Source organism: Dama dama, chromosome 30, assembly GCF_033118175.1.
Source record: "Dama dama isolate Ldn47 chromosome 30, ASM3311817v1, whole genome shotgun sequence".
Lineage (NCBI taxonomy): Eukaryota > Metazoa > Chordata > Mammalia > Artiodactyla > Cervidae > Dama > Dama dama.
The window spans coordinates 73,454,443-73,479,657 of NC_083710.1; the positions used below are offsets into that span (position 1 = coordinate 73,454,443).

The 25,215-nt window shown below is 39.9% G+C and overlaps 1 protein-coding gene across 9 annotated transcripts in view; it reads left to right on the forward strand.

Moving 5' to 3' along the window:
• The window catches only part of LOC133049270 (ATP-binding cassette sub-family C member 4-like), a 374,395-nt gene that overhangs the window by 322,709 nt on the left and 26,471 nt on the right, over positions 1-25,215 (forward strand). For 2 of the 9 annotated variants that reach the window (XR_009691260.1, XM_061133257.1), the window contains exons 22-26: positions 422-541; positions 1,717-1,827; positions 2,753-2,859; positions 3,938-4,129; positions 12,988-13,143. Coding sequence is in view for 4 of the 9 variants with exons in the window: in XM_061133257.1 (XP_060989240.1) it covers positions 422-541; positions 1,717-1,827; positions 2,753-2,859; positions 3,938-4,129; positions 12,988-13,143 (686 nt within the window). In the remaining 5 variants the exon portion in view is untranslated. Of the gene's footprint in view, positions 1-421; positions 542-1,716; positions 1,833-2,752; positions 2,865-3,937; positions 4,130-12,987; positions 13,144-25,215 lie in introns of those variants that run through there. The other 7 variants (XR_009691259.1, XM_061133239.1, XR_009691273.1 and 4 more) reach the window with 5 other exon arrangements.

Below are 25,215 nucleotides of genomic sequence, written 5' to 3' on the forward strand. Positions count from 1 at the left end.
ACATTGGGGTGCACGTGTCTCTTTCAGATCTGGTTTCCTCAGTGTGTATGCCCAGAAGTGGGATTGCTGGGTCATATGGCAGTTCTGTTTCCAGTTTTTTAAGAAATCTCCACACTGTTTTCCATAGCGGCTGTACTAGTTTGCATTCCCACCAACAGTGTAAGAGGGTTCCCTTTTCTCCACACTCTCCTCTCCATTTCTAGGTTTTTAAAGTGAAGGTTGGTGTGAACAGGAGTTTGAGGATCACATGGAGGATCCTCTCCAGAAGGGATGTTGTCCCTCCTCCCCCAGGCAGCCCACCAGGAAGCCACAGGTGTGCCCTTTGGTGGGACATGTGACCATAAAGCCCAGAAGGCACTGGGTTTCCTCGCATCCAGCCTCCCTGACTTTCTGTGTCATGTGTCTGTCTCTGCTTCCCCAGCACAGAGCCCAGTGTTTTCCCACTTAGCATCTTCTCTCCGGGGACTCTGGACCATCCGGGCGTACAAAGCCGAACAGAGGTTTCAGGAAGTGTTTGACACATGCCAGGACTTGCACTCAGGTCTGTACGTTTCCGAAAGTGATTTCAAAGGATGGGATGTGCTGCCTTCTGAGGCCTGACCTCCCTCTCAGGTGGTCTTGCTGGCCAGCTCCTCTTTCTATGCGCCCCATTGTCCTTCTCTGCACACCTGCTTCCCCTACCCCTTCCTGTCAGCATCCCCTCTGTGCACCCCTTTTCCCCTCTCACATGCTCTGCTTTTCTCCCCTGACTGCCTTGCATTGTCCTTCCATCACTGTGTCCTGTGGCTTTCTGTCCCTTGAGGACAGGAGTCAGCAAACTTTCTTTTGGCAAAAAGCTGGATAGAAAATATTGTAGGCTTTGTGTACTGTATAGTCTCTATTGTAACTACTCACTACAGAGACAGGCAAAGATAATACATCAACAAATGGCTGTGGCTGCATTCCAATAAAACCTTATTTTCAGAACCCACTGGTGGTTGTTCTTGGCCCCCAGACTGTAGTTTGCCAATTCTATTTTCAGAGCATGCAGGGTGGCTGACATGATTGAGGAAAATCATTTCCTGATCGTCAGATTTGCTGCCAACTTGATGTGTGTTATTCTTTGTATCTCTGAATTTTTTTCCTAGGTAGAAATTTCAGAATTTCCTCTAAGTCTATAAAAATTTGGCCTATCTTTCCAATCTTAATTGTGCTTTGAAGGTAAAATGGCATTTCAAAAGACACATGCCAATCTGGTTAGCTCATGGTCATTTAGATACTGGCTCCTGAAAATAAACACTGTGCAGGGCTCTGTAGTAAATGCAGAAAGTGCAGAAACAGCAGAGCTGTGCTGTCTGCTGTCTGAGAGCTGAAAACAGTTGACCCTGTGAGAGGATGATCTTCACACTGAAGCCCAGCACTACAGGAAACATACCTGTGAGACGATTTCCCATCTTCTTTATTAGAATCATGTTTCTGTTTATAACCCACGGGTTGAATTTTTTGGTTCATGCTCCCCACAAAGCCCCTGAACTAGTTCCTATGTTTCCTATACATTGTCTTGTGTCAAAATGTAGCTTTCAGGAATCTTCAGGCTCCTTAGGTGTGTATCTTTGCTGTTCTACCTTGTGTGAAAATCTCTTGTATTTCAACTGAGCAAAATGCTCTCCCTCTTTAGAAGCAGCTAACATGGTTTTTCTATTTATGTACTATGCTTATTACGGTTCACAAATCCAGAGGCTTGGTTCCTGCTTTTGACGACGTCCCGATGGCTCGCTGTGTATCTAGATGTAGTCTGTGCCATCTTTGTCACTGTTGTTGCCTTTGGGGCCCTGATTCTGGCAGAAAGTAAGTAGAGATTTGAATAGTGGTTTGTGGTATGCTTACAGTTCATAGTTTTGTTTACAGTTATTAAATTATTGCCACCTCTTCTAATATCATATACTGTTTGGTTCTAATGAATTGTTTTAAAGTGTTTGCAGCATATGATTCCACAGTGTGGTCCATATGAAGTCATTTGTGTTTTAATATGAGACTTTTTATCATTTTATCTTTTGTTGAATGTGTTGAAGTCTACACAACTGTAGCAAGTTGATCTTATGAACATTCTAGGTAGTACCTTGTAGTTGGGAGGAGAGAACCAAGTTTACCATTAAGCTTTTCCTTCAGCTTAGAGGTTAGGTTTTAGCTTTAGGGCTACTTAGATCTCTTGGTTGTAGGTGCCTGGTACACTGGGTTAAGAAAGATTTTCTGCAGCAAAAACAGTGTCCAACTGTGTGGTTACCAGATGAGTTGTTGTTGGTGTGTGTGGCATGAATTCACCATCCCTAATGATTGCATATTAACTGCATTGAATCTTTAATATGGAACAATGAGAGTAGTATTTTAGATTTAAAAGCACTTGGTCTTAAAACCTATTGCCTTGTTTTTGTGGTTTCAACTGCAGCTGCGTTGGCTATGTAGAAAGTTATATTACCTAATGGTTCTTGCAGCCATAATGACGGAAGTCTGAATAATGACTTGATTGTTCACCAATATGATATTGTCACATATATGTCAGTCCTGATGGGATTAATAAACACATCTCACAGTCTTTCATAGTCATTTTTCCCACTGTATTATGATCTCAATCCACATAGTAAAAGTATGAATAAAACGATCAAGACATGAATGACTGAAATATGATAAAGGAGTCTTCTTTGTAAAGTTACAGAAGGAGCTGGGCAAGGGTTTAAGAACCATTCTGACTTGATTCCTCTTCTTCCTTGTTTAGGTTTGAACCCTGGGGAGGTTGGCCTGGTGCTCTCTCTCGCCCTCACACTCATACTCACGGGGATGTTCCAGTGTTGTGTCAGGCAAAGCATCGAAGCTGAGAATATGGTGATGTTTACCTTGTCATTCTTAGCCTTTTCAAATCTCCTGGCCATTATTAGCTGGCATAAAAGCAATTCTTAGGTAGAACCGTAAAATTCTTGTTTTTACATCATGATTAACAGAGGTGTTTTTTTTTCTTTGCATCCTCTTCCATCTATTTAAAGTTAATATAAAATACAATATATATATGCACTTTTCTCAGTCTTATGTGTGCTGTGTCAGCAGGTCTTATATTCATCACAAACTGTCTTCAAATATAATAAATGTCTCTGCAGGAGAAATGTTCTGAAATCCTAGAGAGAATAAAAGCTAATTTCTTAGTGGCTTTTTTATCTTTGTTTCTTAATAGATAATTCCTCATTGTTGCTTAAGATAAAGGATTCAGTATTTTGAGATTTGTTTATTTAATTAGTAGATTTCTCCACTCCCATTTTAGCATCTGAATTTCCTGATGTCTCTTCTTGCTGGTCAGATAGGCTCCCTCTCAGAATGCTCTATTAGAATTGTGGAGTTTTGCCACTTTAAGAGACCTTAGTCAATATGTAAATTATAATCTCTTTTGAATATTTGCACTTTCTCCCAAAGGGAGAAAAACAAATAAAAATTAAAACATTCCACTTCTTGCTTTTAATAAAGCAGCGAGTGACTAATTATTAAAATTAGGTTTGGTAGCCATCCAGTTTTGCTCATCTATAGCAGATGGTCCTTCTGTAGCTGCACATTACTGATTGGTGTCCATAAGTATTCTTTTCTTAAACAAAATTCCCTTATTTTTTTATTCAGGTGTGAAAAGTCGATCAATAAAATCTTTGCATTCATTTCTCTAATTCTTTTAGTTTTCATACAATATTGAAGGAAGTACCTGTAAATGACAATGTTACAAGACCATGAACAAGTTTGCGAATCGTCAAAGGCCTCATAAAACTCCTACTTCTCTCCTTTGTGGATGCTAAGACCTGAGATCTTCTGAACCATGGAAAAGCTGATGTAAAGATATAAAAGCAGAAGGTTTCATTTACAGTCTCTGAACATCCATAAGCAACACCCTCCTTTCCTAACTCCTGTGTTGTCTTATGTGTTTCAGATGATTTCAGTAGAAAGGGGGATTGAATATACAGAGTGTGAGAAAGAAGCGCCCTGGGAATATAAGTTTCGACCACCACCAGCCTGGCCTCATAGAGGAGAGATTGACTTTCACTTTGTGAACTTCAGATACAGCTTAGATGAGCCTCTGGTATTGAAGAACCTGACACCATGCATAGTCTCAAGTGAAAAGGTTTGTTTAAGCCATTTGCCTCTTTAAAATTCAGCTAAAAATATAGTGCTCTATCCACTGTTGGCTTCCTTGTCAGTGAGTCCAGAGGATTCTCTTGGATGCAGATTAGATCAATGACATTATACGAGAATCCTTCTTGGAAACTGACCATGGGATGGGGATCCCAGCATTTCTTTCCCTGGGTTATGAGTTCACGCATGGTGGTTGTTGGCCCTGGACTCTGGAGCTGGAGTTTAACCTGACCCAGGACACTATACATGACACCTGATTATTCATACAAAGTCTGGGAAGTGAGCCCTGGCTCCCTTCACTAACTCTCCCAATATCTCTCCACTTTCCTCCTTTCCATCTTTTCTTCTTTGTATTTCTGAAATCTTCTCTTATTCCTATGCTACTCGCTGGTTGCAGCCTCCTCCTCTCTCCCTTGGTCCTTCCCATAGACTTGTCCTCCACTCACCTAGAATGAACTGCCATCTCCCTGCCCTCCCTCCCACAGACGACTTCTTTCTTTAGCACAGATCTAATCCTTATTGGCCTAGTTGACCTGTTGCTAGAACCATAGTGCAGCCCTTAGTCCACTTCAGCAGGGGCTGTGGGATGAGCTTGTAGTGAAAAGTGAGGAGCCCAGAATTGACTCAGTCAGGGGTGAGGAGCCAGAGCCTGCAGATGGAGACAGGCCCCAGAGATGCAGAGTAGATGAGAGCTAATTGAAGGGAGCAGAGAAAGATCCACTTGGGAGACGGCAGAAAGGTTTGTGATATGGTCCTGTCAGCGTCCATGTCTGCAGGTGATGTTTCTATTTACACTCAGGTTGGGGCCCTTGACTGGGACCAGGGCAGAATCTTAAAGAAGAGAATAAACCAAGACACACAACATGGTAGCTCTTCCCCACCTGCCTGTTCATCACTGAGTCCTAATGTGCTCACAACCTCTACACTCAGGTCATGTGTAGATTCTCCCAAAGCACCATGTCCTGCCTGCTTCCAGTGTGCACACACCGCTCCTCCACCTAAGAGACCCTTCCCTTCTGTCATCTAGATGGAGAAAGTCTCCTCATTTTCACAGTCAACTCTAATGTATCTGCCTATTCAGGCCCCTCTCTGCTTCTACAGCATCTTATATATTCTTTTAAGATAGGGCTTATGGTACACCTGTGTTCATAGCAGACAAAAGTTGGAAGCAACCCAAGTGTCCATGATGAAAGTGATAGATGAATGGATAAACAAATATGGTATATCCTTACCATTAAATGATATTTAGCCTTAAAAAAGGAAAAAAAAACAAGGACTATCGATGAACCATGAGGTTATCATGACATATGAAATAAACCAGACACGAATGGATCCAATAACATATGATTCATTTTTTATGAGGTTCCTGAAGAAATCAAAGAGAGTAGAATGATGGTCCCCAGTGACAGAGGAAGGAGAATGGGCTATTGTTGTTTAATAGGTACAGAATTTCAGTTTTATGAGGGAACATATATTCTGAGGTTTGGTTATACAACAATGTGAATATATGTAACACTATAATCACTTAATATAGTTAAATTAGTAAATTTCATGTTACATGTTGGTGTCGTTCAGTCACTCAGTTGTGTCTGACTCTCTGTGACTCGCATGGACTGCAGCACACCAGGCCTCCCTGTCCATCGCCAACTCCTGGAGCTTGCTCAAACTCATGTCCATCCAGTCAGTGATGCCATCCAACCATCTCATCCTTTGTCGTCCCCTTCTCCTCCTGCCTTCAATCTTTCCCTACCATCAGGGCCTTTTCTAATGAGTCAGCTCTTCCCATCAGGTGCCAAAGTATTGAAGCTTCAGCTTCAGCATTAGTCCTTCTAATGAATATTCAGGATTGATTTCCTTTAGGATTGGCTGGTTTGATCTCCCTGCATTCCAAGCAGTCCAAGACTCTTGAGAGTCTTCTCCAACACCACAGTTTAAAAGCATCAGTTCTTTGGTGCTCAGCCTTCTTTATGGTCCAACTCTCACATCCATACATGACGACTAGAAAAACCATAGCTTTGACTATATGGACCTTTGTCAGCAAAGTAATATCTCTGCTTTTTAATATGCTGCCTAGGTTGGTCATAACTTTTCTTCCAAGTAGCAAGTGTCTTTTAATTCCATGGCTGTAGTCACTATCTGTAGTGATTTTGGAGCCCAAGAAAATAAAGTCTCTCACTGTTTCCATTGTTTCCTCATCTATTTGCTATGAAATGAGGGGGCCAGATGCCATGATCTTAGTTTTTTGAATGTTGTGTTTTAGGCCGCTTTTTCACTCTCTTTCACTTTCATCAAGAGGCTCTTTAGTTCCTCTTCACTTTCTGCCATAAGGGTTGTGTCATCTGCATATATGAAGTTATTGGTATTTGTCCTGGCAATCTTGATTCTAGATTGTGCTTCATCCATCCGGCATTTTGCATGAAGTACTCTGCATGTAAGTAAAAAAAAAAAACAGGGTTACAATATACAGCCTTGACATACTCCTTTCCCGAATTTGAACCAGTCTGTTGTTCCATGTCCGGTTCTAACTGTTGCTTCTTGACCGGTATACAGGTTTCTACATGTATTTTACCACAATTAACATAAAAGATATAACACCTGTGCTATGCTTTGTAATTTTGAGTCTGTATCTCACAGAACCCTGAGGTTTCTTAAGTGCAGAGAGCATCTTATTTTCATCCTTGTTCCCTAGAGTGTGGCATTTTACAGCTACAGAGAGGGTGCTGAGGACTGCTGGCTAGGAGAGTAACACACACACGTGAACAACCAGTAACCAAAACATACTCACAAGACAACTGGGTAAGCAACAGATTGTATTTAAATAACCACTATTTAAAACTCTCCACCACAGACACACCTAGAGGACTATAGCCATGATATAATGAATGTGTCATGTCTTGTGACATGAAAGAATAAATATTCAACTTAATGCCCCAAAGAGACTCAGGGAGCAGCTTCAGTTAGTCACTGAGCAAAAGTTGGCTCCTAATTATTTCCAGTGTCATTGTAGGTCAGGAAGAAGGTGAGGACTTCTGTGTTTGGAAACACTGACCACAGCTCTTGACGCAGCCCTGTCCCTGAGAGTGCTATAGGCAAATCAGTGTTTGATTACTCATAACTCTGTGTCCATCAGATTTGACCTTGTCAATATAATTCCATTAATTTGTGTGTGTTTCTTCCAAAGCCATAAAATATGAATTATCTTAGAAACTTCATATACAGTTTAGGAACATAACAGATTTGTATTCTTCCATCTTCAGTTCAGTTCAGTTCAGTTGCTCAGTCATGTCCGACTCTTTTTGACCCCATGAATCGCAGCACGCCAGGCCTCCCTGTCCATCACCAACTCCCAGAGTTTACTCAAACTCATGTCCATTGAGTCGGTGATGCCATCCAGTCATCTCATCCTCTGTTGTCCCTTTCTCCTCCTGCCCCCAATCCCTCCCAGCATCAGGGTCTTTTCCAATGAGTCAACTCTTCCCATGAGGTGACCAAAGTATTGGAGTTTCAGCTTCAGCATCAGTCCTTCCAATGAACACCCAGGACTGATCTCCTTTAGGATAGACTGGTTGGATCTTCTTGCAGTCCAAGGGACTCTCAAGAGTCTTCCATCTTAAATCCCCCCAAATCATAGGACTATCTGAGATTCTAAAATGTTTGAGGGAACATTTAATTTGGAGACTGAATTAATAAAAATGACAATCTGACTTTTGATCTGTGCCTTGGTCCACTCAGCATTACCATTACCTTCACTTCTGTGTTGTGAGATGATACCCAGGCAGTGTGTTCTTGAAATGATTTCACTCCACCTGTGTACAACCCAGTTTTCCTTTCCTACTCACCTGTCCCAGCCCTGTCACTCCAGGACACACCTTTGGTGTTGGCTTTGATTAAGAAAGGCTGCTGCAGGAGAGGGGAGGACTTGGGAGTGAACCCACCCAGTGGGAGGGGTGCTTTTTGTCTTTCTGCCATGTCCTATGTTGTCCTGATTCATAGAAGTTAAAGTTAATAGGAAAGTATAGTTGGTGCTATGCTGGTTTTTAATTCATGGAAGAAATACCAAGTAAAAATAAAGATCCAGAATGAGGTAAATGCAACACTAGGCTACCTGGGTAGATTTTGAACTTGGGCTGCATTTCTCATTTAGATGATTTTTGGTTGATTTGATAATTTTAAAGAGTCCTGGGCAATTTTAAAGCATTTTCCAGCTCTAGAGGTAGATTGATTTTGCTTTGTTATTTTTTTCTTGCTCAGAGGTATTACTTGAATTTTTACAGATGCTATAATGTGTAAAAATATTGGTTTCCTGCATTTTCTCCTTTTTTTACATAATATTTTCTCAGCAACCCCTCCCCTCACTTACAGTTTGTCCCACTTTCCCTCCAAGTTTCCTGATTCCTTGTGACTCAGACTGTGTTGCCAGGGTCAGTATCACCTGCATCTCTTCGATCTTCTTATACAAAATCTCAGGCTCACCCAGACCACTTTCTCAGCATTGCATTTGAACAGGACCTTCCAAGAAAGTTCTTTCTCTCCCATAGGCAGTGTTTGATGACATATAACCCATGATTTCCAAGAAATGTCCTTTGACAGTTTGAAACCAAACTCATGAATCACCAAAATGCCTGCTGTGTTTGAGTATGAGGTTCTGGAACGTTCTGCAGCACTTAATATCCTATAGATTTATTTACTTTCATATTTTTCAAATCACACCCTTACATTATAATCCAATTCTGTGTGATCCCACTGCATTTGTTTGAATCCTTTCCATGGAGTCTGTCTTCATCACAGGCAGTTTTCATCCTGCTCCTGCCTTCCCCACATCAGCCTCCTGCAGGAACTAGAGGGATTTCCCACAGGCTCAGCCCTGCTTGGACCTGAAGTCAGAGACAGCCCCATGCAGCAGCATATGTGCAGCTCTTTCACCACCTGATGGGATCCAAAATGAGTCTTGCTCCTCAAGCAGGTCGCAAGGTCTGTTTGGCCTGTTCCCCAGGCACCACATGCCCCATTTAGCTGCAGGTTTCTCTCCCAGCCCAACTGTGGGTGCAGGTTTTTCCTGCAGATAGCCAACCCACCTGACCTCACGTACCCTTTTTGCCGAGCAACGTCATTGCTCTTGTCCCACCCACCACATTATATGCATCCATGTTGGTGTTATGCTTCAACTCTCCCATCATAACATCTGTATGTTAGACCTGTTCCTTTAACTGCAACTATACCTCTCCCCGCTTTCTCTGTTTTAGCTACACAGAGGGACATGATAAAGTGTCAAGCTATCCAGGTGATAAGAAAACCATCAGCAGATGGAAAAGAGGCCAACCTATGTGGACTTGGGTCCCATCTTGTGACTTGTAGGCTCTGTTATTTCAGGCAGACTTAGTTGCCTGGCACTTTAGACATGGCCTTAGTTGCCATGCCACTTAGATGGCCTGATACTTTTATCTTGTCCCTCTGTGTAGCTAAAACAGAGAAAATGGGAAGAGGTGTAGCTGCAGTTAAAGGAACGGGTCTAACATAGCAATCTTATGACAGGAGAGTTGAAGCATAACATGAACATAGATGCGTAAAATGTGATGGGTGGAACAGGAGGGATGACTTCACTGAGCAGAGAGGGTACCTGATGTCAGGTGGGCTGGCTGTCATGAGTTTGAGCAAACTCCAGGAGTTGCTGATGGACAGGGAAGCCTGGCATGCTGCAGTCCATGGGGTCACAGAGTCGGACACAACTGAGCAACTGAACTGACTGACTGAAGTAATCTTATGCGGTCTTCCCAGGTGGCTCAATGGAAAAGAATTCACCTGTAATGCAGGACACGGGTTCAGTCTGTGAGTCAGAAAGATCTCCTGGAGAAGGAAATGGCTACCCACTCTGATATTCTTGCCTGGGAAATCCCATAGACAGAGGAGCCTGGCAGGCTACAGTCCATGGGGTCACAAGAGAGTCAGACACAACTTAGCGACTAAACAACAATGACAACAACAACATAATTAAGGAAAGAGTTTATTCTTTTTTTCGAAAGTAGCACAGCTGGCATTCAGGTACTGATTGTGGTCCTTAAAATCAGGAATTGAGTCATGAAGCATTGCAGGGGAAGAATCTTCAGGTCTTGGCACCACACTGCACTTGGGGAAAACTGGAAGTAAGGTAAACATTTTGAGCCTATGAGCCTGGGAAAGAAGTAATGAGATTAGAGTGGGTAAGTCAGAGGAAGCGGCTGTTTTGTGTGGGCCATTGGGTGTTGATCATGTTAGGTGTGGTATATGAAAAGAGATCTAGATGCAAATGTCTAACAATTTGGTGTGGTCATCAGAAACCAACACCTCTGTGGTCTGGGAAAACAGCAAGGGGCCATCACAAAGCAGCTAAAATAATCTTATTTTGTCTCCAAATGTCTTTTTGTTAGGAATGCAAATTTATTCATGCTGGTGACACTCTGCATGGACAATTGGTAAAACACATTGATGACTGGGAAAGACTTGAGACTATAGTTTTGATTACTGAATGGTAGAAATAGGCAAAGCCCAGTTTTCTTTGAGTTGCCTTTTTCTTACTCTCCTCACTGGGGTTTGGAGCTCACAGTCCTCTTGTGAGCAGCCTGTGGTGCCCCTGAGAATCTTGACCATCTGCCCAGAGTTTGTTCCTGTTTGCACAGGTGAATCAGTTTCAGTAGAACTGAGAGTGGAAACATACATTCTCATAGACACAGTTCTCACCCGTGTCCTGATTTGTGTTGATTTATATATGGGAACAGCCAGAAATATAGACATACTTGGTTTGATTGTGCCTCACAAATAGTGCTACTTTTTTTTTTTTTAAATAAATTGAGCATTCATGGCAACCCTGCTTTGAGGAAATGGATCAGCACCATTTTTCCTACAGCATTTGCTCAGTTTGTATCTCTGTCACATTTTGGTGATTCTTGCAATGTTTCAAACTTTTTCATTTTGCTTTTGTTGCAATGATCTGAAATTTAATGTTACTATAACCCAATAAAGGCTCAGATAATGGTTAGTGTTTTTATAACAATAAAGTATTTGAAAATTAAAGTATGTACATTGTAGACATAATGTAGACTATAATATAGTGTCAATATTGTGATATTTATATTATTGAGGTGGTCTGGGACCAACTCTGCAATATCGTTGAGGTCTGTCTGTACACAGAGCACAGGCGTTTCATATATATATATATATGTATACACACACACACACATATACATCCATACATACCCTAGACCTACCTATGTACAGAGACTGGTCCATCTATATTATATAAATTAGAGTTTAATATAAGGTACAAAATGGCTACAAAGATAATAAAATTAGGTAAGCCCTCTTTTCTCACATTTAACCTCTGTAATGATAAATTATTTTTTTAAATGCCATGACTGATTTTACAGACTTAAGATTCAATACTTTGGAGATAGTCAAGTGAGAAAATATGAAAGGTTCTGAGCATGGGCATTCTGATAACAGTGCTCAGAAAAATTTAGTTCTCTGTTTGAATCCAAGAGTTTTAAAAACTTACTGAGTTAATTGACAAATGATTGAACGCATGTCTTATACCCTTCATCGATCCCAAATCCCTAAATAGAGATGAAATCATCTCTTGGGAAGCTCCCACCAGGGAATTTGCAGTTGAGCAAGCTCATTGGTCAGAAAAAAAGTCTCTGCATACATATTGAATGCACACAGTTAAAAGTGAGTCTTTACAGTATAGTTTTATTCCCCACCAACATTTTACCTATATTATACAGACTCTTTAATCTTACTGTTAGTACACTTAGTTTTTCTCTGCTTTTTAAAAACATCTTTGAATTTTATATTATAGTTGATTAACAGTGGTGTATTAGCTTAATGTGTATAGCAGAGTGATTCAGTTATAAGTATACATGTGTGTATTCTTTTTCAAATTGTTTTCCATTTAGATTATTACATAGCATTGAGCAGAGCTGCCTGTGCTATACAGTAGGCCCTTGTTGGTTTTCCATTTTAAATATAGCAGTGTGTACATGCCAAACCCAAACTCCCTATCTCTGTTCTGGTTTTAATAACTAGACTGACACTTGACATGTATCTTTCCAAGATTCAGTTGTAAGTATTAATTTGTTATAAAATGCCTTTTGAGCTGCTCAAATGAAAAGCCCCATATAAATAGCAAACATTGTTTGTGTTGTCGTTGACTCATTATGTGTATTCTGTCTATTGGCCACTGTCTTTTAAGACACTGAGAACTGCATTTTATAATTTTAAGATGTTTCCTTTCAAGATAGAATATAATCAAAATATTTAACATAAGTGATTTAGTTTCTCTACCAAAGAATAATTCCTCTTAAATAACAGATCCCTGAAAAAGTGAGTATTTGGTTATATATCACACTTCTGACTATACTTGACATCTCTGTAAAATTACCCACATAATTCTAAAAGTCAAAATACCCAGACAGGTAGGGATAAAGCTAATTTATAAGCTGACTTCTTACGGACCACTTAGAAGACTGCTGTCTTTTCACTGCTAGTGTATTGATTCTGTTAGTTTTAACTTGTCTTGTGACCATGGGGTCCCAACCAGGGGACATTTGTCAGTGCCTGAAATTTTTGGTTGCCATAGTTTGTGGGGTGCTTCTGGTATCCAGTGGGTAGAGTCCATGGCTACTGTTAACCCTCCAGAAATATACAGGGTAGTCCCCCATCCCCTCAACAAAATATCAATAGTGCCATCCATGTTTGAGAAACTTAGAGACTACTCTTTATATAGAAATTTCTGAAATCATCTTCAGCAATCAGATTTTCTGCTAGGTTGGTTGCATACTGTTAATCCTTAATCCTTCCTGGATCTCTTCACAGGTTGGCATCGTGGGAAGAACAGGAGCTGGAAAAAGTTCTGTCATCGCTGCCCTTCTTAGATTGTCAGAGCCTGAAGGTAGAATTCTGGTTGATGACATCTGGACAAATGACATTGGACTTCACGATTTAAGGAAGAAAATGACAGTTGCATCTCAGGTATGCACATCAGAGTATTCTCGTGTGTTCTTTTTATGAGGCACCTGATTTAATTGCTTTTAATTTGATTGGTTTTTTTTTTCAAATTGCTGATCCTTTTTCTCCAAATAGAGAATATTTTTAGCAGCAAGTATTTTCAACAGGCATTTTATCAGATACCAGACTTTGTTTATTCATTCATTTGTTTCTTTTGTGTGCATGTTATTTAATAGCTGACCCAAACAGATTTCTGGACTTAGACATTTTTAGGTGTCATGATTTTGTCTATTGATAACCACATAATTCTAAGACAAAATGATAACTGGTTTGTGCAGCACTGGAGAGGTTCCTATAGGGAAACCTGAATTTTGTGTTTTAATGATGGAATTTTGTTGCAGGAAATAAAGCCACTTTTTCAAGGGTGATTATCTCCCTGGAGGACTTTCTGTGAAACTGTGGGGCTTTGAGAATTATAGGGTGTATAGATGCTTTGGGGAGTATTTTAGAATTCAGCTATTAGTAAATTATTTTAACCAGGGAGGCAGTACAGAATAATGAGTTAGAACAGGGGACTTGGAATTCCATCTTTCTGTACCTCAGTTTTTTCTCCCTTACAAGGCAGCTAACAGTCCAACTCATTGAGCTGATGTGAGGGCTAAATGGGCCAGTGCATGTGTGGTGCTTCATGTAGACCCCATTCATGATGGTTGTGATGATGAAGCTTTGAACTGATCATCTCTTCCTGGGCTCTGATTCTGTTTTCCTTTGTTCTAATTCTTTGTTTTTGTTTATTTTGTATGGGGTTTTTTTAGTTCATTGTTTTTGTTCTTCTTGCTAAAGAAATATGATTTTTAGGGAGTGTTTTAGAGGCTGAATTATATAAATATGCACAATAGAAACTCCCGAAAGTTAAAAATAGTATTATCATCAGTTCAGTTCAATACAATAGTTCAGTCATGTCTAACTCTTTGTGACCCCATGGACTGCAGCACACCAGGCTTCCCCGTCCATCACCAATACCCAGAGCTTGCTCAAACTCATGTCCATTGAGTCAGTGATGCCATACAACCATCTTAACCTCTTAACCTCTGTCATCCCCTTCTCCTCTGCCTTCAATCTTTCCCAGCATCAGGATCTTTTCAAATGAGTCAGTTCTTCGCATCAGGTGGCCAAAGTATTGGAGTTTCAGCTTCAACATCAGTCCTTCCAATGAATATTCATGATGATTTCCTTTAGGATGGGCTGATTGGATCTCCTTGCAGTCCAAGGGACTCTCAAGAGTCTTCTCCAACACCACAGTTCAAAAGCATACATTCGTTGGTGCTCAGCTTTCTTTATAGTCCAACTCTCACATCCATACATGACTACTGGAAAAGCCACAGCTTTGATTAGATGGACCTTTGTTGGCAAAGTAATGTTTCTGCTTTTTAATATGCTCTCTAGGTTGGTCAAAACTTTTCTTCCAAGGAGCAAGTGTCTTTTAATTCCATGGCTGCAGTCACCATCAGCAGTGATTTTGGAGCCCAAGAAAATAATGTCTCTCACTATTTCCATTGTTTCTCCTATCTATTTGCCATGAAGTGATGGGACTGGATGGCATGATCTTAGTTTTCTGAATGTTGAGTTTTAAGCCAACTTTTTCATCTCCTCTTTTACTTTCATCAAGAGGATCTTTAGTTCTTCTTTGTTTTCTGCCATAAGGGTGGCATTATCTGCATATCTGAGGTTATTGATATTTCTCTAGGCAATCTTGATTCAAGTTTGTGCTTCATCCTGGCCAGCATTTCGCATGATGTACTCTGCATATAAGTTAAATAAGCAGAGTGACAATAAACGACCTTGACGAACTTCTTTCCCGATTTGGAACCAGTCTGTTGTTCCATGTATGGTTCTAACTGTTGCTTCTTGACCTGCATACAGATTTCTCAGGAGGCAGATCAGGAGATCTGGTATTCCCATCTTTGTAAGAATTTTCCAGTTTGTTGTGATCCACACAGTCAAAGGCTTTGGCGTAGTCAATAAAGCATAAGTAGATGTTTTTCTGCAACTCTTTTGCTTTTCCGATGATCCAGTGGATGTTGGCACTTTGATATCTGGTTCCTCTGCCTTTTCTAAATCCAGCTTGAACATCTGGAAATTCATGATTCATGTACTGTTGAAGCTTGGCTTGGAGAATTTTGAGCATTTCTTTGCTAGTGTGTGAGATGAGTGCAATTGTGCAGTAGTTTTAACTTTCTTTGGCATTGCCTTTCTTTGGGATTGGAATGAAAACTGACCTTTTCCAGTCCTGTGTACTCTGCATATAAGTTAAATAAGCAGGGTGACAATATACAGCCTTGACATACTCCTTTCCCAATTTGGAACCAGAATTATCATATTATCCTGCAATTCTATTTTAGGGTATATACCCCAAATATTGAAAGCAGGGTCATGTGGAGATGTCTATATATTTGTGTTCATAGCAACATTATTCACAATATCAAAAACATGGAGTCACCTAAGGTTCCATTGACAGATAACTGGAAAAACAAAACATGGTGTGTGTGTGTGTGTGTATATATATATATATATATATATATATAATGGAATATAATTCAGCCTTAGAAAGGAAGCCAATTCTGACACATGCTACAACAAAGATGAACCTTGAGTAAACTATGTTAAGTGAAATAAGCCAGTCACAGATGATAATTGCTGTATAATTCTATTAATATGAAGTACCTGGATCAGTCAGTTCATAGAGACAGGAAGAATGGTGGGTGCCTGGAGTTGCAGGGAGGGGAGTTGTCTAATGGCTATAGAGTTTCACTTGTGCAAAATGGAAGGAGTCTGTGGCTGGATGGTGGTGATGGCTGTATGATAATGAGAATGTATTTAATACCACTTAAATGTACACATAAAGTCATTAAAGTGGTAAATATTACATGTTGTTGTTGAGTCACTAAGTCATGTCTGACTTTTTGCACCACATGGACTATAGCCTACCAGGCTCCTTTGTCCATGGGGATTTTCCAGTCAAGAATACTGGAGTGTGTTGCCATTTCCTTCTCCAGAGCTTCTCGACCCAGGGATCAAACCCACATCTCCTGCATTGCAGGCATTGGCAGGCAGATTCTTTACCACTGAGCCACGCTATTTTGCCACAGTTTAAAAATAGTTTTTAAAAGATATCCCTTTCAGGAAAAATGGGAAGAAATTTTCAGCACCTGTAACCCTTATATTTAAAGATTTCCTCTGGCTACCAGATTCATGACTTAGTGGTTGCAGTAGAATGCAAGGAGTTTAGATTCCCAAGTTTTGATTGTACCAGTCTCTGAAATGAATCAAATGAGACTAGTTAGCAGAAATAGTGGATGTGTCTTAGTCCTTTTATATCCTCAGATGAAAGAATCTATAAATGTGCCCTGTGTTATTTTTAATACCTCTCAGTAAAAAAAAAAAAAAGGTTGTATGCTTGTGTATATAAGAGAACTTTATCAATAAAGAAAAATGGGATGATTCTTGGCCCTGCTGGTAATATTTGGAATCACATTTGAGCGAAGACTAAACATCCCTTGACATCACCAGGTTTTGGTTCTATTCCATCAGTCTCCACCCTACTTTTGATCATGCTCTGGGTACACACTCCGGAGGAGGAGGAGAACATGATTACAAAGCAGTGCTAAACTTTGTATTCAGGTAGATAATGATCACCAACCATTATAACTACAAAACTTATTATTCCAGTGTATATGCCTTTGTCTCCAAGGCACAATGTTGGTTGATTAAAGAGAGTTTCTGGAGAGACCCCACAATGTGTAAAGTTCTCAGGAAATGATACAGAAGGAAGCCAGGGATAGAATGTTTAAGGGTTTAGACCAAATGTCAACATGACCCACATTTTATTTTTTTTTTATTTTATTTTTTTTTTATGTGGAAAGTCTTTCAAATTTAATTTTTTTTTCAGTGGGTTTTGTCATACATTGACATGAATCAGCAATAGATTTACACGTATTCCCCATCCCGATCCCCCCTCCCACCTCCCTCTCCACCCAATTCCTCTGGGTCTTCCCAGTGCACCAGGCTCGAGCACTTGTCTCATGCATCCCACCTGGGCTGGTGATCTGTTTCACCATGGATAATATACATGCTGTTCTTTCGCAACATCCCACCCTCACCTTCTCCCACAGAGTTCAAAAGTCTGTTCTGTACTTCTGTGTCTCTTTTTCTGTTTTGCATATAGGGTTGTCGTTACCATCTTTCTAAATTCCATATATATGTGTTAGTATGCTGTAATCATCTTTATCTTTCTGGCTTACTTCACTCTGTTTAATGGGCTCCAGTTTCATCCATCTCATTAGAACTGATTCAAATGCATTCTTTTTAACGGCTGAGTAATATTCCATGGTGTATATGTACCACAGCTTCCTTATCCATTCATCTGCTGATGGGCATCTAGGTTGCTTCCATGCCCTGGCTATTATAAACAGTGCTGCGATGAACATTGGGGTGCACGTGTCTCTTTCAGATCTGGTTTCCTCCGTGTGTATGCCCAGAAGTGGGATTGCTGGGTCATATGGCAGTTCTATTTCCAGTTTTTTAAGAAATCTCCACACTGTTCTCCATAGCGGCTGTACTAGTTTACATTCCCACCAACAGTGTAAGAGGGTTCCCTTTTCTCCACACCCTCTCCAGCATTTATTGCTTGTAGACTTTTGGATAGCAGCCATCCTGACTGGCGTGTAATGGTACCTCATTGTGGTTTTGATTTGCATTTCTCTGATAATGAGTGATGTTGAGCATCTTTTCATGTGTTTGTTAGCCATCTGTATGTCTTCTTTGGAGAAATGTCTGTTTAGTTCTTTGGCCCATTTTTTGATTGGGTCATTTATTTTTCTGGAATTGAGCTTCAAGAGTTGCTTGTATATTTTTGAGATTAATCCTTTGAACATGACCCACATTTTAATTCCTGCTCTGCCACTTATGACTGTGAGGACTTGATGAAGTCACTCAGTTTCCAAATTTCAGACTCCTTGTCCTTAAGCTAGATCTATGAATTACTGCTGCACAGATGTGTTGTGAAGATGTAGCTGGGTGAGAAAATGTTTGTGTCCCATATCTGGTTCTTGAGAAAGCTCAGTCAGTAGTAATTATCATTATTCTTAAGGATTAGGGCGCTGGACTTTCAGAGATTATTTCTACTTAAATAAAAAGAGTAACACATTCTGAAAACAATTTTGCTTTTCAATTTCTATTTATGTTTTTGTGTGTGTGATTTTCTTTATTGGTTATAAACCAAATTATTTATATAAATTTAAACAGTAAAGCAAAAAATAAAAACCAGAAAAACACCCCCCACCAACCTGACACACACAATAGAAGTTTTGGGGAAAAGTAAAACAGAAAAATATGTCTAAGCTCTTTTCTATGAGGACCAAGAAGAAAGAATATCAATTTTTAATTTTGTTTTGATTTCATATTCCCCTCCCACTAACTTCTTTCCTGACCACCACCCTGTACCCACTCATACTTTCCAGTCCCCCACCAAGACCTCTGGCCTTTTTCTCAGCCCTCCCCACATTCTTGACTATGATCTCCCTGTCCTTGAGGATGGGGCCTGTGTCTCTCATTTCTGTTGCTCCAGTGCTTGTTGCAGACTCTGGCAAGCTACACAGGTATTAGTAATATTTCCAAAGGTTTGTGGAATCCTTAACAGGTTTTAGCCTTTTTCCCTACCATGTCCCTGGTGTCTCAGATGGTTAAGTGTCTGCCCGCAATGCGGGAGACCCAGTTCGATCCACAGGTTGGGAAGATCCCCTAGAGAAGGAAATGGCAACCCACTCCAGCACTCTTGCCTAGAAAATTCCATGGATGGAGGAGCCTGGTGGGCTACAGTCCATGGGGTCGCAAAGAGTCGGACACGACTGAGCGACTTCACTTTCTTTCACTACCATGTCCTAGTTAATCCTCACAATCCTCCTGTTTTCCTTATCTGACAGATTTAAAAACCAAGACATGTGAGTTTAGGGCATCCTTGGTGGCTCAGCAGTAAAGAATCTTCCTGCCAATGCAGAAGACATGGGTTTGATCCCTGGGTTGGGAAGATTCCCTGGAGCAGGAAATGGCAACCTACTCCAGTATTCTTGCCTGAGAAATCCCATGGACAGAGGAGCCTGGCAGTTACAGTACATGGGGTTGCAAAAGAGTCAGATATGACTTAGTGATTAAACAACAGCAACCGTGAGCTTAACCCACTGCCCAGGTAAGCAGCAAGCATCAAAGTCAGGATTTGAATTCTGTGTATGTCTGTTTATTTTTTTTAAGTTGAAGTATGGTTGTTTACAGTGTTTCAAGTGTTCAACAAAGTGATTCAATTTTATATGTGTGTGTGTGTGTGTGTGTGTGTGTGTGTATACATATGTGTGTGAGTAGGTATATTCTTTTTCATACTCTTTTCCATTATAGGTTATTACAAAATACTGAGTATAGTTACCTGTGCTATACAATAGATCCTTGTTCATTTTTTTTTTATATACAGTAGTGTGTATCTGTTAATCACAAATTCCTGATTTATCTCTCCCCCCTGCTTTGCCCTTTGATAATCTTTAGTTTGTTTTCTATGTTGGTGAGTTTATTTCTGTTTTATAAATAAGTTCATTTCTATCATCTTTTTAGATTCTACATATAAGAGATATAATACTACATTTGTCTTTGTCTAACCTACTTGGTATGATAATCTCTAGGTCTATCCTTGTTACTACAAATTGCATTATTTCATTCTTCTTTGTGACTGAGTAATATTCCATGTGTGTGTCTTTGTGTGTATATACTGTGTATATGTGTGTGTGTGTGTGTATATATATATATATATATATATATAGTGTGTGTGTGTGTGTTTGTATATATATAGTGCTATATATATATATATACACACATATATATATGTATGCATACTACTTGTTAGCACTACTTATAAGACATGGAAGCAACCTAAATGTCCATTGACAGATGAACTGATAAAGAGGTGCTTTTATCAGTTGAACTGATAAAGAGATGCTTAATGTCTTATAAGCACTACTTACAAGACAGGGAAGCAACTGATTTATCAGTTTATTTGTCAATGGACATTTAGGTTGCTTCTATGTCTTGTAGCTAGTGCTGCTGTGAACATCGGTGTGCATGTATCTTATGAATTAGAGTTTTTGTCTTTTCTGGATACATGGCCAGGAATGGGTTTGCTGGGTCATATGATAACTCATTTTTTTTTAAAGAAATTTCCTTACTGTTTTCCATAATGCACCAATTTACATTCCCAATTTACCAACAGTGTACAAGGATCCCCTTTTCTCCATACCTTCTTCATTATTTATTTTTTGTAGGCTTTCTAATGATGGCCATTCTGTCTGATGTGAGGCAATACCTCATTGTAGTTTGAATTTGCATTTATCTAATAATTAGTGATATTGAGCATATTTTCATGTCCCTCTTGGCCATCTGTATTTCCTGTTTGGAGAAACTTCTTCTTAGGTCTTCTGTCTGTTTTTTGATTGAGTTGTTTGTTTTTTTTGATATTGAGATGTATAAGCAGTTATATATACAGAAATCTGTTGCACTTCTATGCATTAACAACAAGAAAGCAGAAAGAGAAATTAAGGGAAATACCCATTTATATGAGAAAATGAAGAAAAAGAACCTCAGAATAAACCTACTCAAGGAGGCAAAAGAAAACTGTAAGACACTGATTAAATAAATTTAAGACAATGTGAACAGTTGGAAAGATATACCATGTTCTTAAATTGGAAGAATCAATATTGTTAAAATGACCATACTAGCCAAGGCACCTTACAAATTGAGTTCAATTCCTATCAAATTAACAACAACATTTTTCATAAAACAAGAACAAAAAAGATTAAAATTTGTATGGAAATACAGAAAACTCTGAATACTAGAAACAGTCTTTAGAAAGAAGAACAGATCTGGAGGAATCACACGCTGTGACTTCAGACGATACTTCAAAAGCTACTTTAATGGAAACAGAATGGTAATGGCACAGAAATCAGACATAGAGATGAGTGAAGTAGGATAGAAAGTTGAGAAATAAACCCACACACTTACGGTCAATTCATCTAAGACAAAGAAGGTAAGACTATATAATACAAGGGAGAAAACAGAGTCTCTCTAATAAGTGATGCTGGGAAATCTGGACACAACATGCAGAAGAATGAAATTAGAATGTTCTCTAACACCATATACAAAAATAAACTTAAAATGAATTAAAGACCTAAATGTAAGACCAGGTACTACAAAACTCCTAGAGGAAAGCATAGGCCAAATACTATTTAACATAAATCACAGCAATATTTTCTTGGTTCCATCTCCTACAGTAAAGAAAACAAAAGCAAAAATAGACAAATGAAACCTAATTAAATGTAAAAACTTTTGCACAGCAAAGGAAGCCATAAACAAAACAAATAACAACCTATGGAACAGCAGAAAATACTTACAAATGATGTGACCAACAAGGAATCAATTTACAAAATATACAAGCAGCATTCAAATTTGAGGAGATTCCCAACTCCAGAGCCTGAGCAGCTAACTGTTCTGTTAGTGACTTCAACATGCTGTTGACTGTGATCCACAGTCAAACTTTTTCATATTGTGATTTCATGCTTTTGCAAACATCTCTCTCTCACACACACACACATACAGAGACTCACATGAGAAACAAAAATTTTATGAAACAATGTTATTCTTTCACTGTGCTCCAATATTTTCTATTTATATATGTTCTATTTTAGTTCATACAAAAGACAAAATGATGGTCACAAGCCCACAATTGATATCATGATTCACTGACTGTACCTGCAGTTTCCAGACATGGCTCCTCATTGTCATCCCTTTGGACTGGGCTTCTTGTCCATGTTAACATCACTTTAGGAGCTTCATTGTTGTTTCAGGTTCTCACAGCAGAGCCCATTTTCCAGTAATGGAATTAGGGCTCAGGGAGATTTGTAACATAATCTGAACCAAATAGCTAATAAACTGTCCTTTTTTAAAAATGTTTGTTGAATTGAATGATGTTCTCATCAGATATTTTCCCATTTTTTCCTACCAACCCACTCAAAAGGATTCCCCAAACCATAACAAACATGAATAAGTATAGAGCAAAACTGGAAGATACTACTCCTAATGTTATGTCTGTTATTTGGACAGTATCTGTTTAGAAACAGATTTATTCACTTATACATCATGGGCTAATAAGTGTCAGGGAAGTCTCAAAATCTCGCTCCTCCCCAGCCAAAAGCCCTTTCTCTTTACAATGTCTAGCTGGCTGTGGAGGTGGAGAAAATCTGTTGGTTTGGTTAATTAAGCTACTTGTTTAAGTACAAAGAGCTTACATCCCTTTTCTCCTGAAATGAATAGGAAGCAATGATGCCTGTGTCTCAACATCCTGATTTAGGGAACCTGGGAAGCTGAGAGCAGACTCTGTAGAGGGGGAGCTGTTTCTGTGAGTTGCCCCACTTAGGTGATCCAGGCCTGCGTTATCCTCCTTGGTTCCCTGCTCCCCTGTGATCCTAGGAGCAGTGGTGAGCTTCCAGGGTCATCTCTCTCTCTCTGTCTCCCAGGCTTACCCCCATCACTATTGACCCCGCCATGAGCAGATCAGAAGTGGGGTAGGTGTGGCAGCATTAAGGACCTGCCTAGGAACCAGAGGCAGGGGAGTAGTGACATAGACCATCGGTCCTGGAGTCCGGTAGGGAACTTTCAGAGACAAATACTGTATTCTCAAGAAAGTACTCCTCACTTTGTGTTCACAGTTTCAGGAAAAAGCAAAAATGAAACTGCTTCCTAAATAATTTCTTTAAACAGAACAGGTAGCTGAAGTGTATGTATCCTTTGTGCTCACAACCTGAAGTATTTAGTTTTAAGTATGCTCTGCAGAAAGAATATCAAGGGGAGATTATATTCAGGAGTAGCTGCTTATCTGAAAGGACCTGGAAAACGAATTTCAGAACCTCTTCAGATGATTCTCTGGACTGTGAGCCCCTTATGCTGTTGGCACAAAGGAAATGTTTGCAGTTGAAGAGGGATTCCATGCACATTCAGTATTTATGTTTACACTGCAAGTGCTGGCATAGATCAGCAGCCATCATCTTTATCATAATAAATCAGATTCATTTTTATATTTAATAGTTTTTTTTTAAATCAAAGCAAAAACGTGGTAGTTTTTAAACAGCCCTCTCTGCTCTTTCTTATTTCTGTTCTGTGAGTTTTCTGCAGTAGGTTGAAGGTGAACTAGAGCTGTCTCTCTGACTTCTCTGTGATTAACTGGCTTTCTTTCCATTTTTTCTTCTTGAGAAAAAGAAAAAGAAAATAGGTGGATTACTATACATTTCTTTACTGTTGTTAAGATATACAGCTAGAATCTAGCCTAATGCAGTTGGCCCTTTGTTCCTGACACTGAAGTCTCCATTAAATCCCATGGAACTGCTTCCTGGAGCCCCTGAAGGATTTTATGGGACTTAAATTCTTTTTCCTTTCTTGGAAAAGAATGTTTTCATCTGAATATGGGTGATGATCATAACTGCTTCCCTCATGGCTCAGTTGGTAAAGAATGCACCTGCAATGGAGGAGACCCTGGTTCAATTCCTGGGTTGGGAAGATCCACTGGAGAAGGGATAGGCTACTCAATCTAGTATTCTTGGGCTTCCCTTATGGCTCAGCTGGTAAAGAATCCACCTGCCTTGTGGGAGACCTGGGTTCGATCCTTGGGTTGGGAAGATCCCTGGAGAAGGGAAAGGGTACCCACTCCAGTATTCTGGCCTAGAGAATTCCATGGACTGCATAGTCCATGGGGTCGCAAAGAGTCGGACACGACTGAGCGACCTACGCTCACTTTATGGGTGATGATCAGTTCATTCAGAGGGTTTAGGATTAAAAAAGAAGAAAAAGAAAACAAGCTTAAAGCAACTTCATGTGATTCCCACGTTCTTGAAACAAGAGACACTAGCTGCCTTTAAATAAGGTGCTCAGACTAGAAATGAGAATGTAGCCTTTCTACTCAGATTAGAAATGAAAATGTAGCCTTTCTACATTTTATGAAGGAAGCAGCAGTGGTAGATACACTTGAGAATATACTTTAGTGGAAGGCAGTTTCCTGGTTTGGGACTGAGATGATCAGGGCACAGTGCTGTGCTTTATCTGCTTTGTTTGAAACCACTTGTGTGTTTTTTGCCTTCATCTCAGGTTGTTTAAGCATCTGAAGTCTAGTGGCTAGCCTTTGTAAGATAATGAGAGGCTTGTCTTCTAGCACTCTTTACGAAAGGTTTAGTATGATTGCTGTTTCCAGTCCTGCAGTTATGCTGAGGGATTATCAATTTACTACATTAAATGTTCTGAATCAGAGTGGCCATTTTTGGGTCACACACTGTCTTGCCACTCACTTGGTTCATTAGACCCAGGGTAGATAAGGTGTCACTGGGGAAGCTGGAAGAAGACTTGAGGAGCTGTGGGGACTACACAAAGGTTTTTTCTCTCTGGGCAGCAGCAGCCAGGTCTTCAAAGACTACTGTTATATTAAGACAGACAAAAGTAGCCCATGATCAAGTGGGTGCTCAGGCCCAGTGCTACCAAGGTCAGCAGGGAGGTTGTTTACAGAACACAAGGTAAGAGGCGGGGAGAGAGTGGGGCAGGAGAGCCTGAATGACGCTATTTTGTCAGTTAATTTCTCCACACACACCCAATATGAACTTGTGGTATTTTAGTGAGAAAGGGAAAAATTACTCCAGAATATAGCACAAATGATAAATTTAAATAGTGTAAACTTTAAACCATGATGAAAAACAGTTTTTAATCTAATGCTTCATTTAAAATATTACATTGAATAAGTGTCTGTTTTCCTGACTCTGTGGTGCCAGCTGTGCAAGTGTGCGCTCAGTTGTGTCTGACTCTTTGTGACCCCGTGGACTGTACCCCATCAGGCTCCTCTGTCTATGGGATTCTCCAGGCAAGAGTACTGAAGTGGATAGCTGTTCCCTTTTTCAGGGGATCTTCCTGACCCAAGGATCCAACCCATGTCTCCTACATTGTGGATTCTTTACCCATTGAGCCACT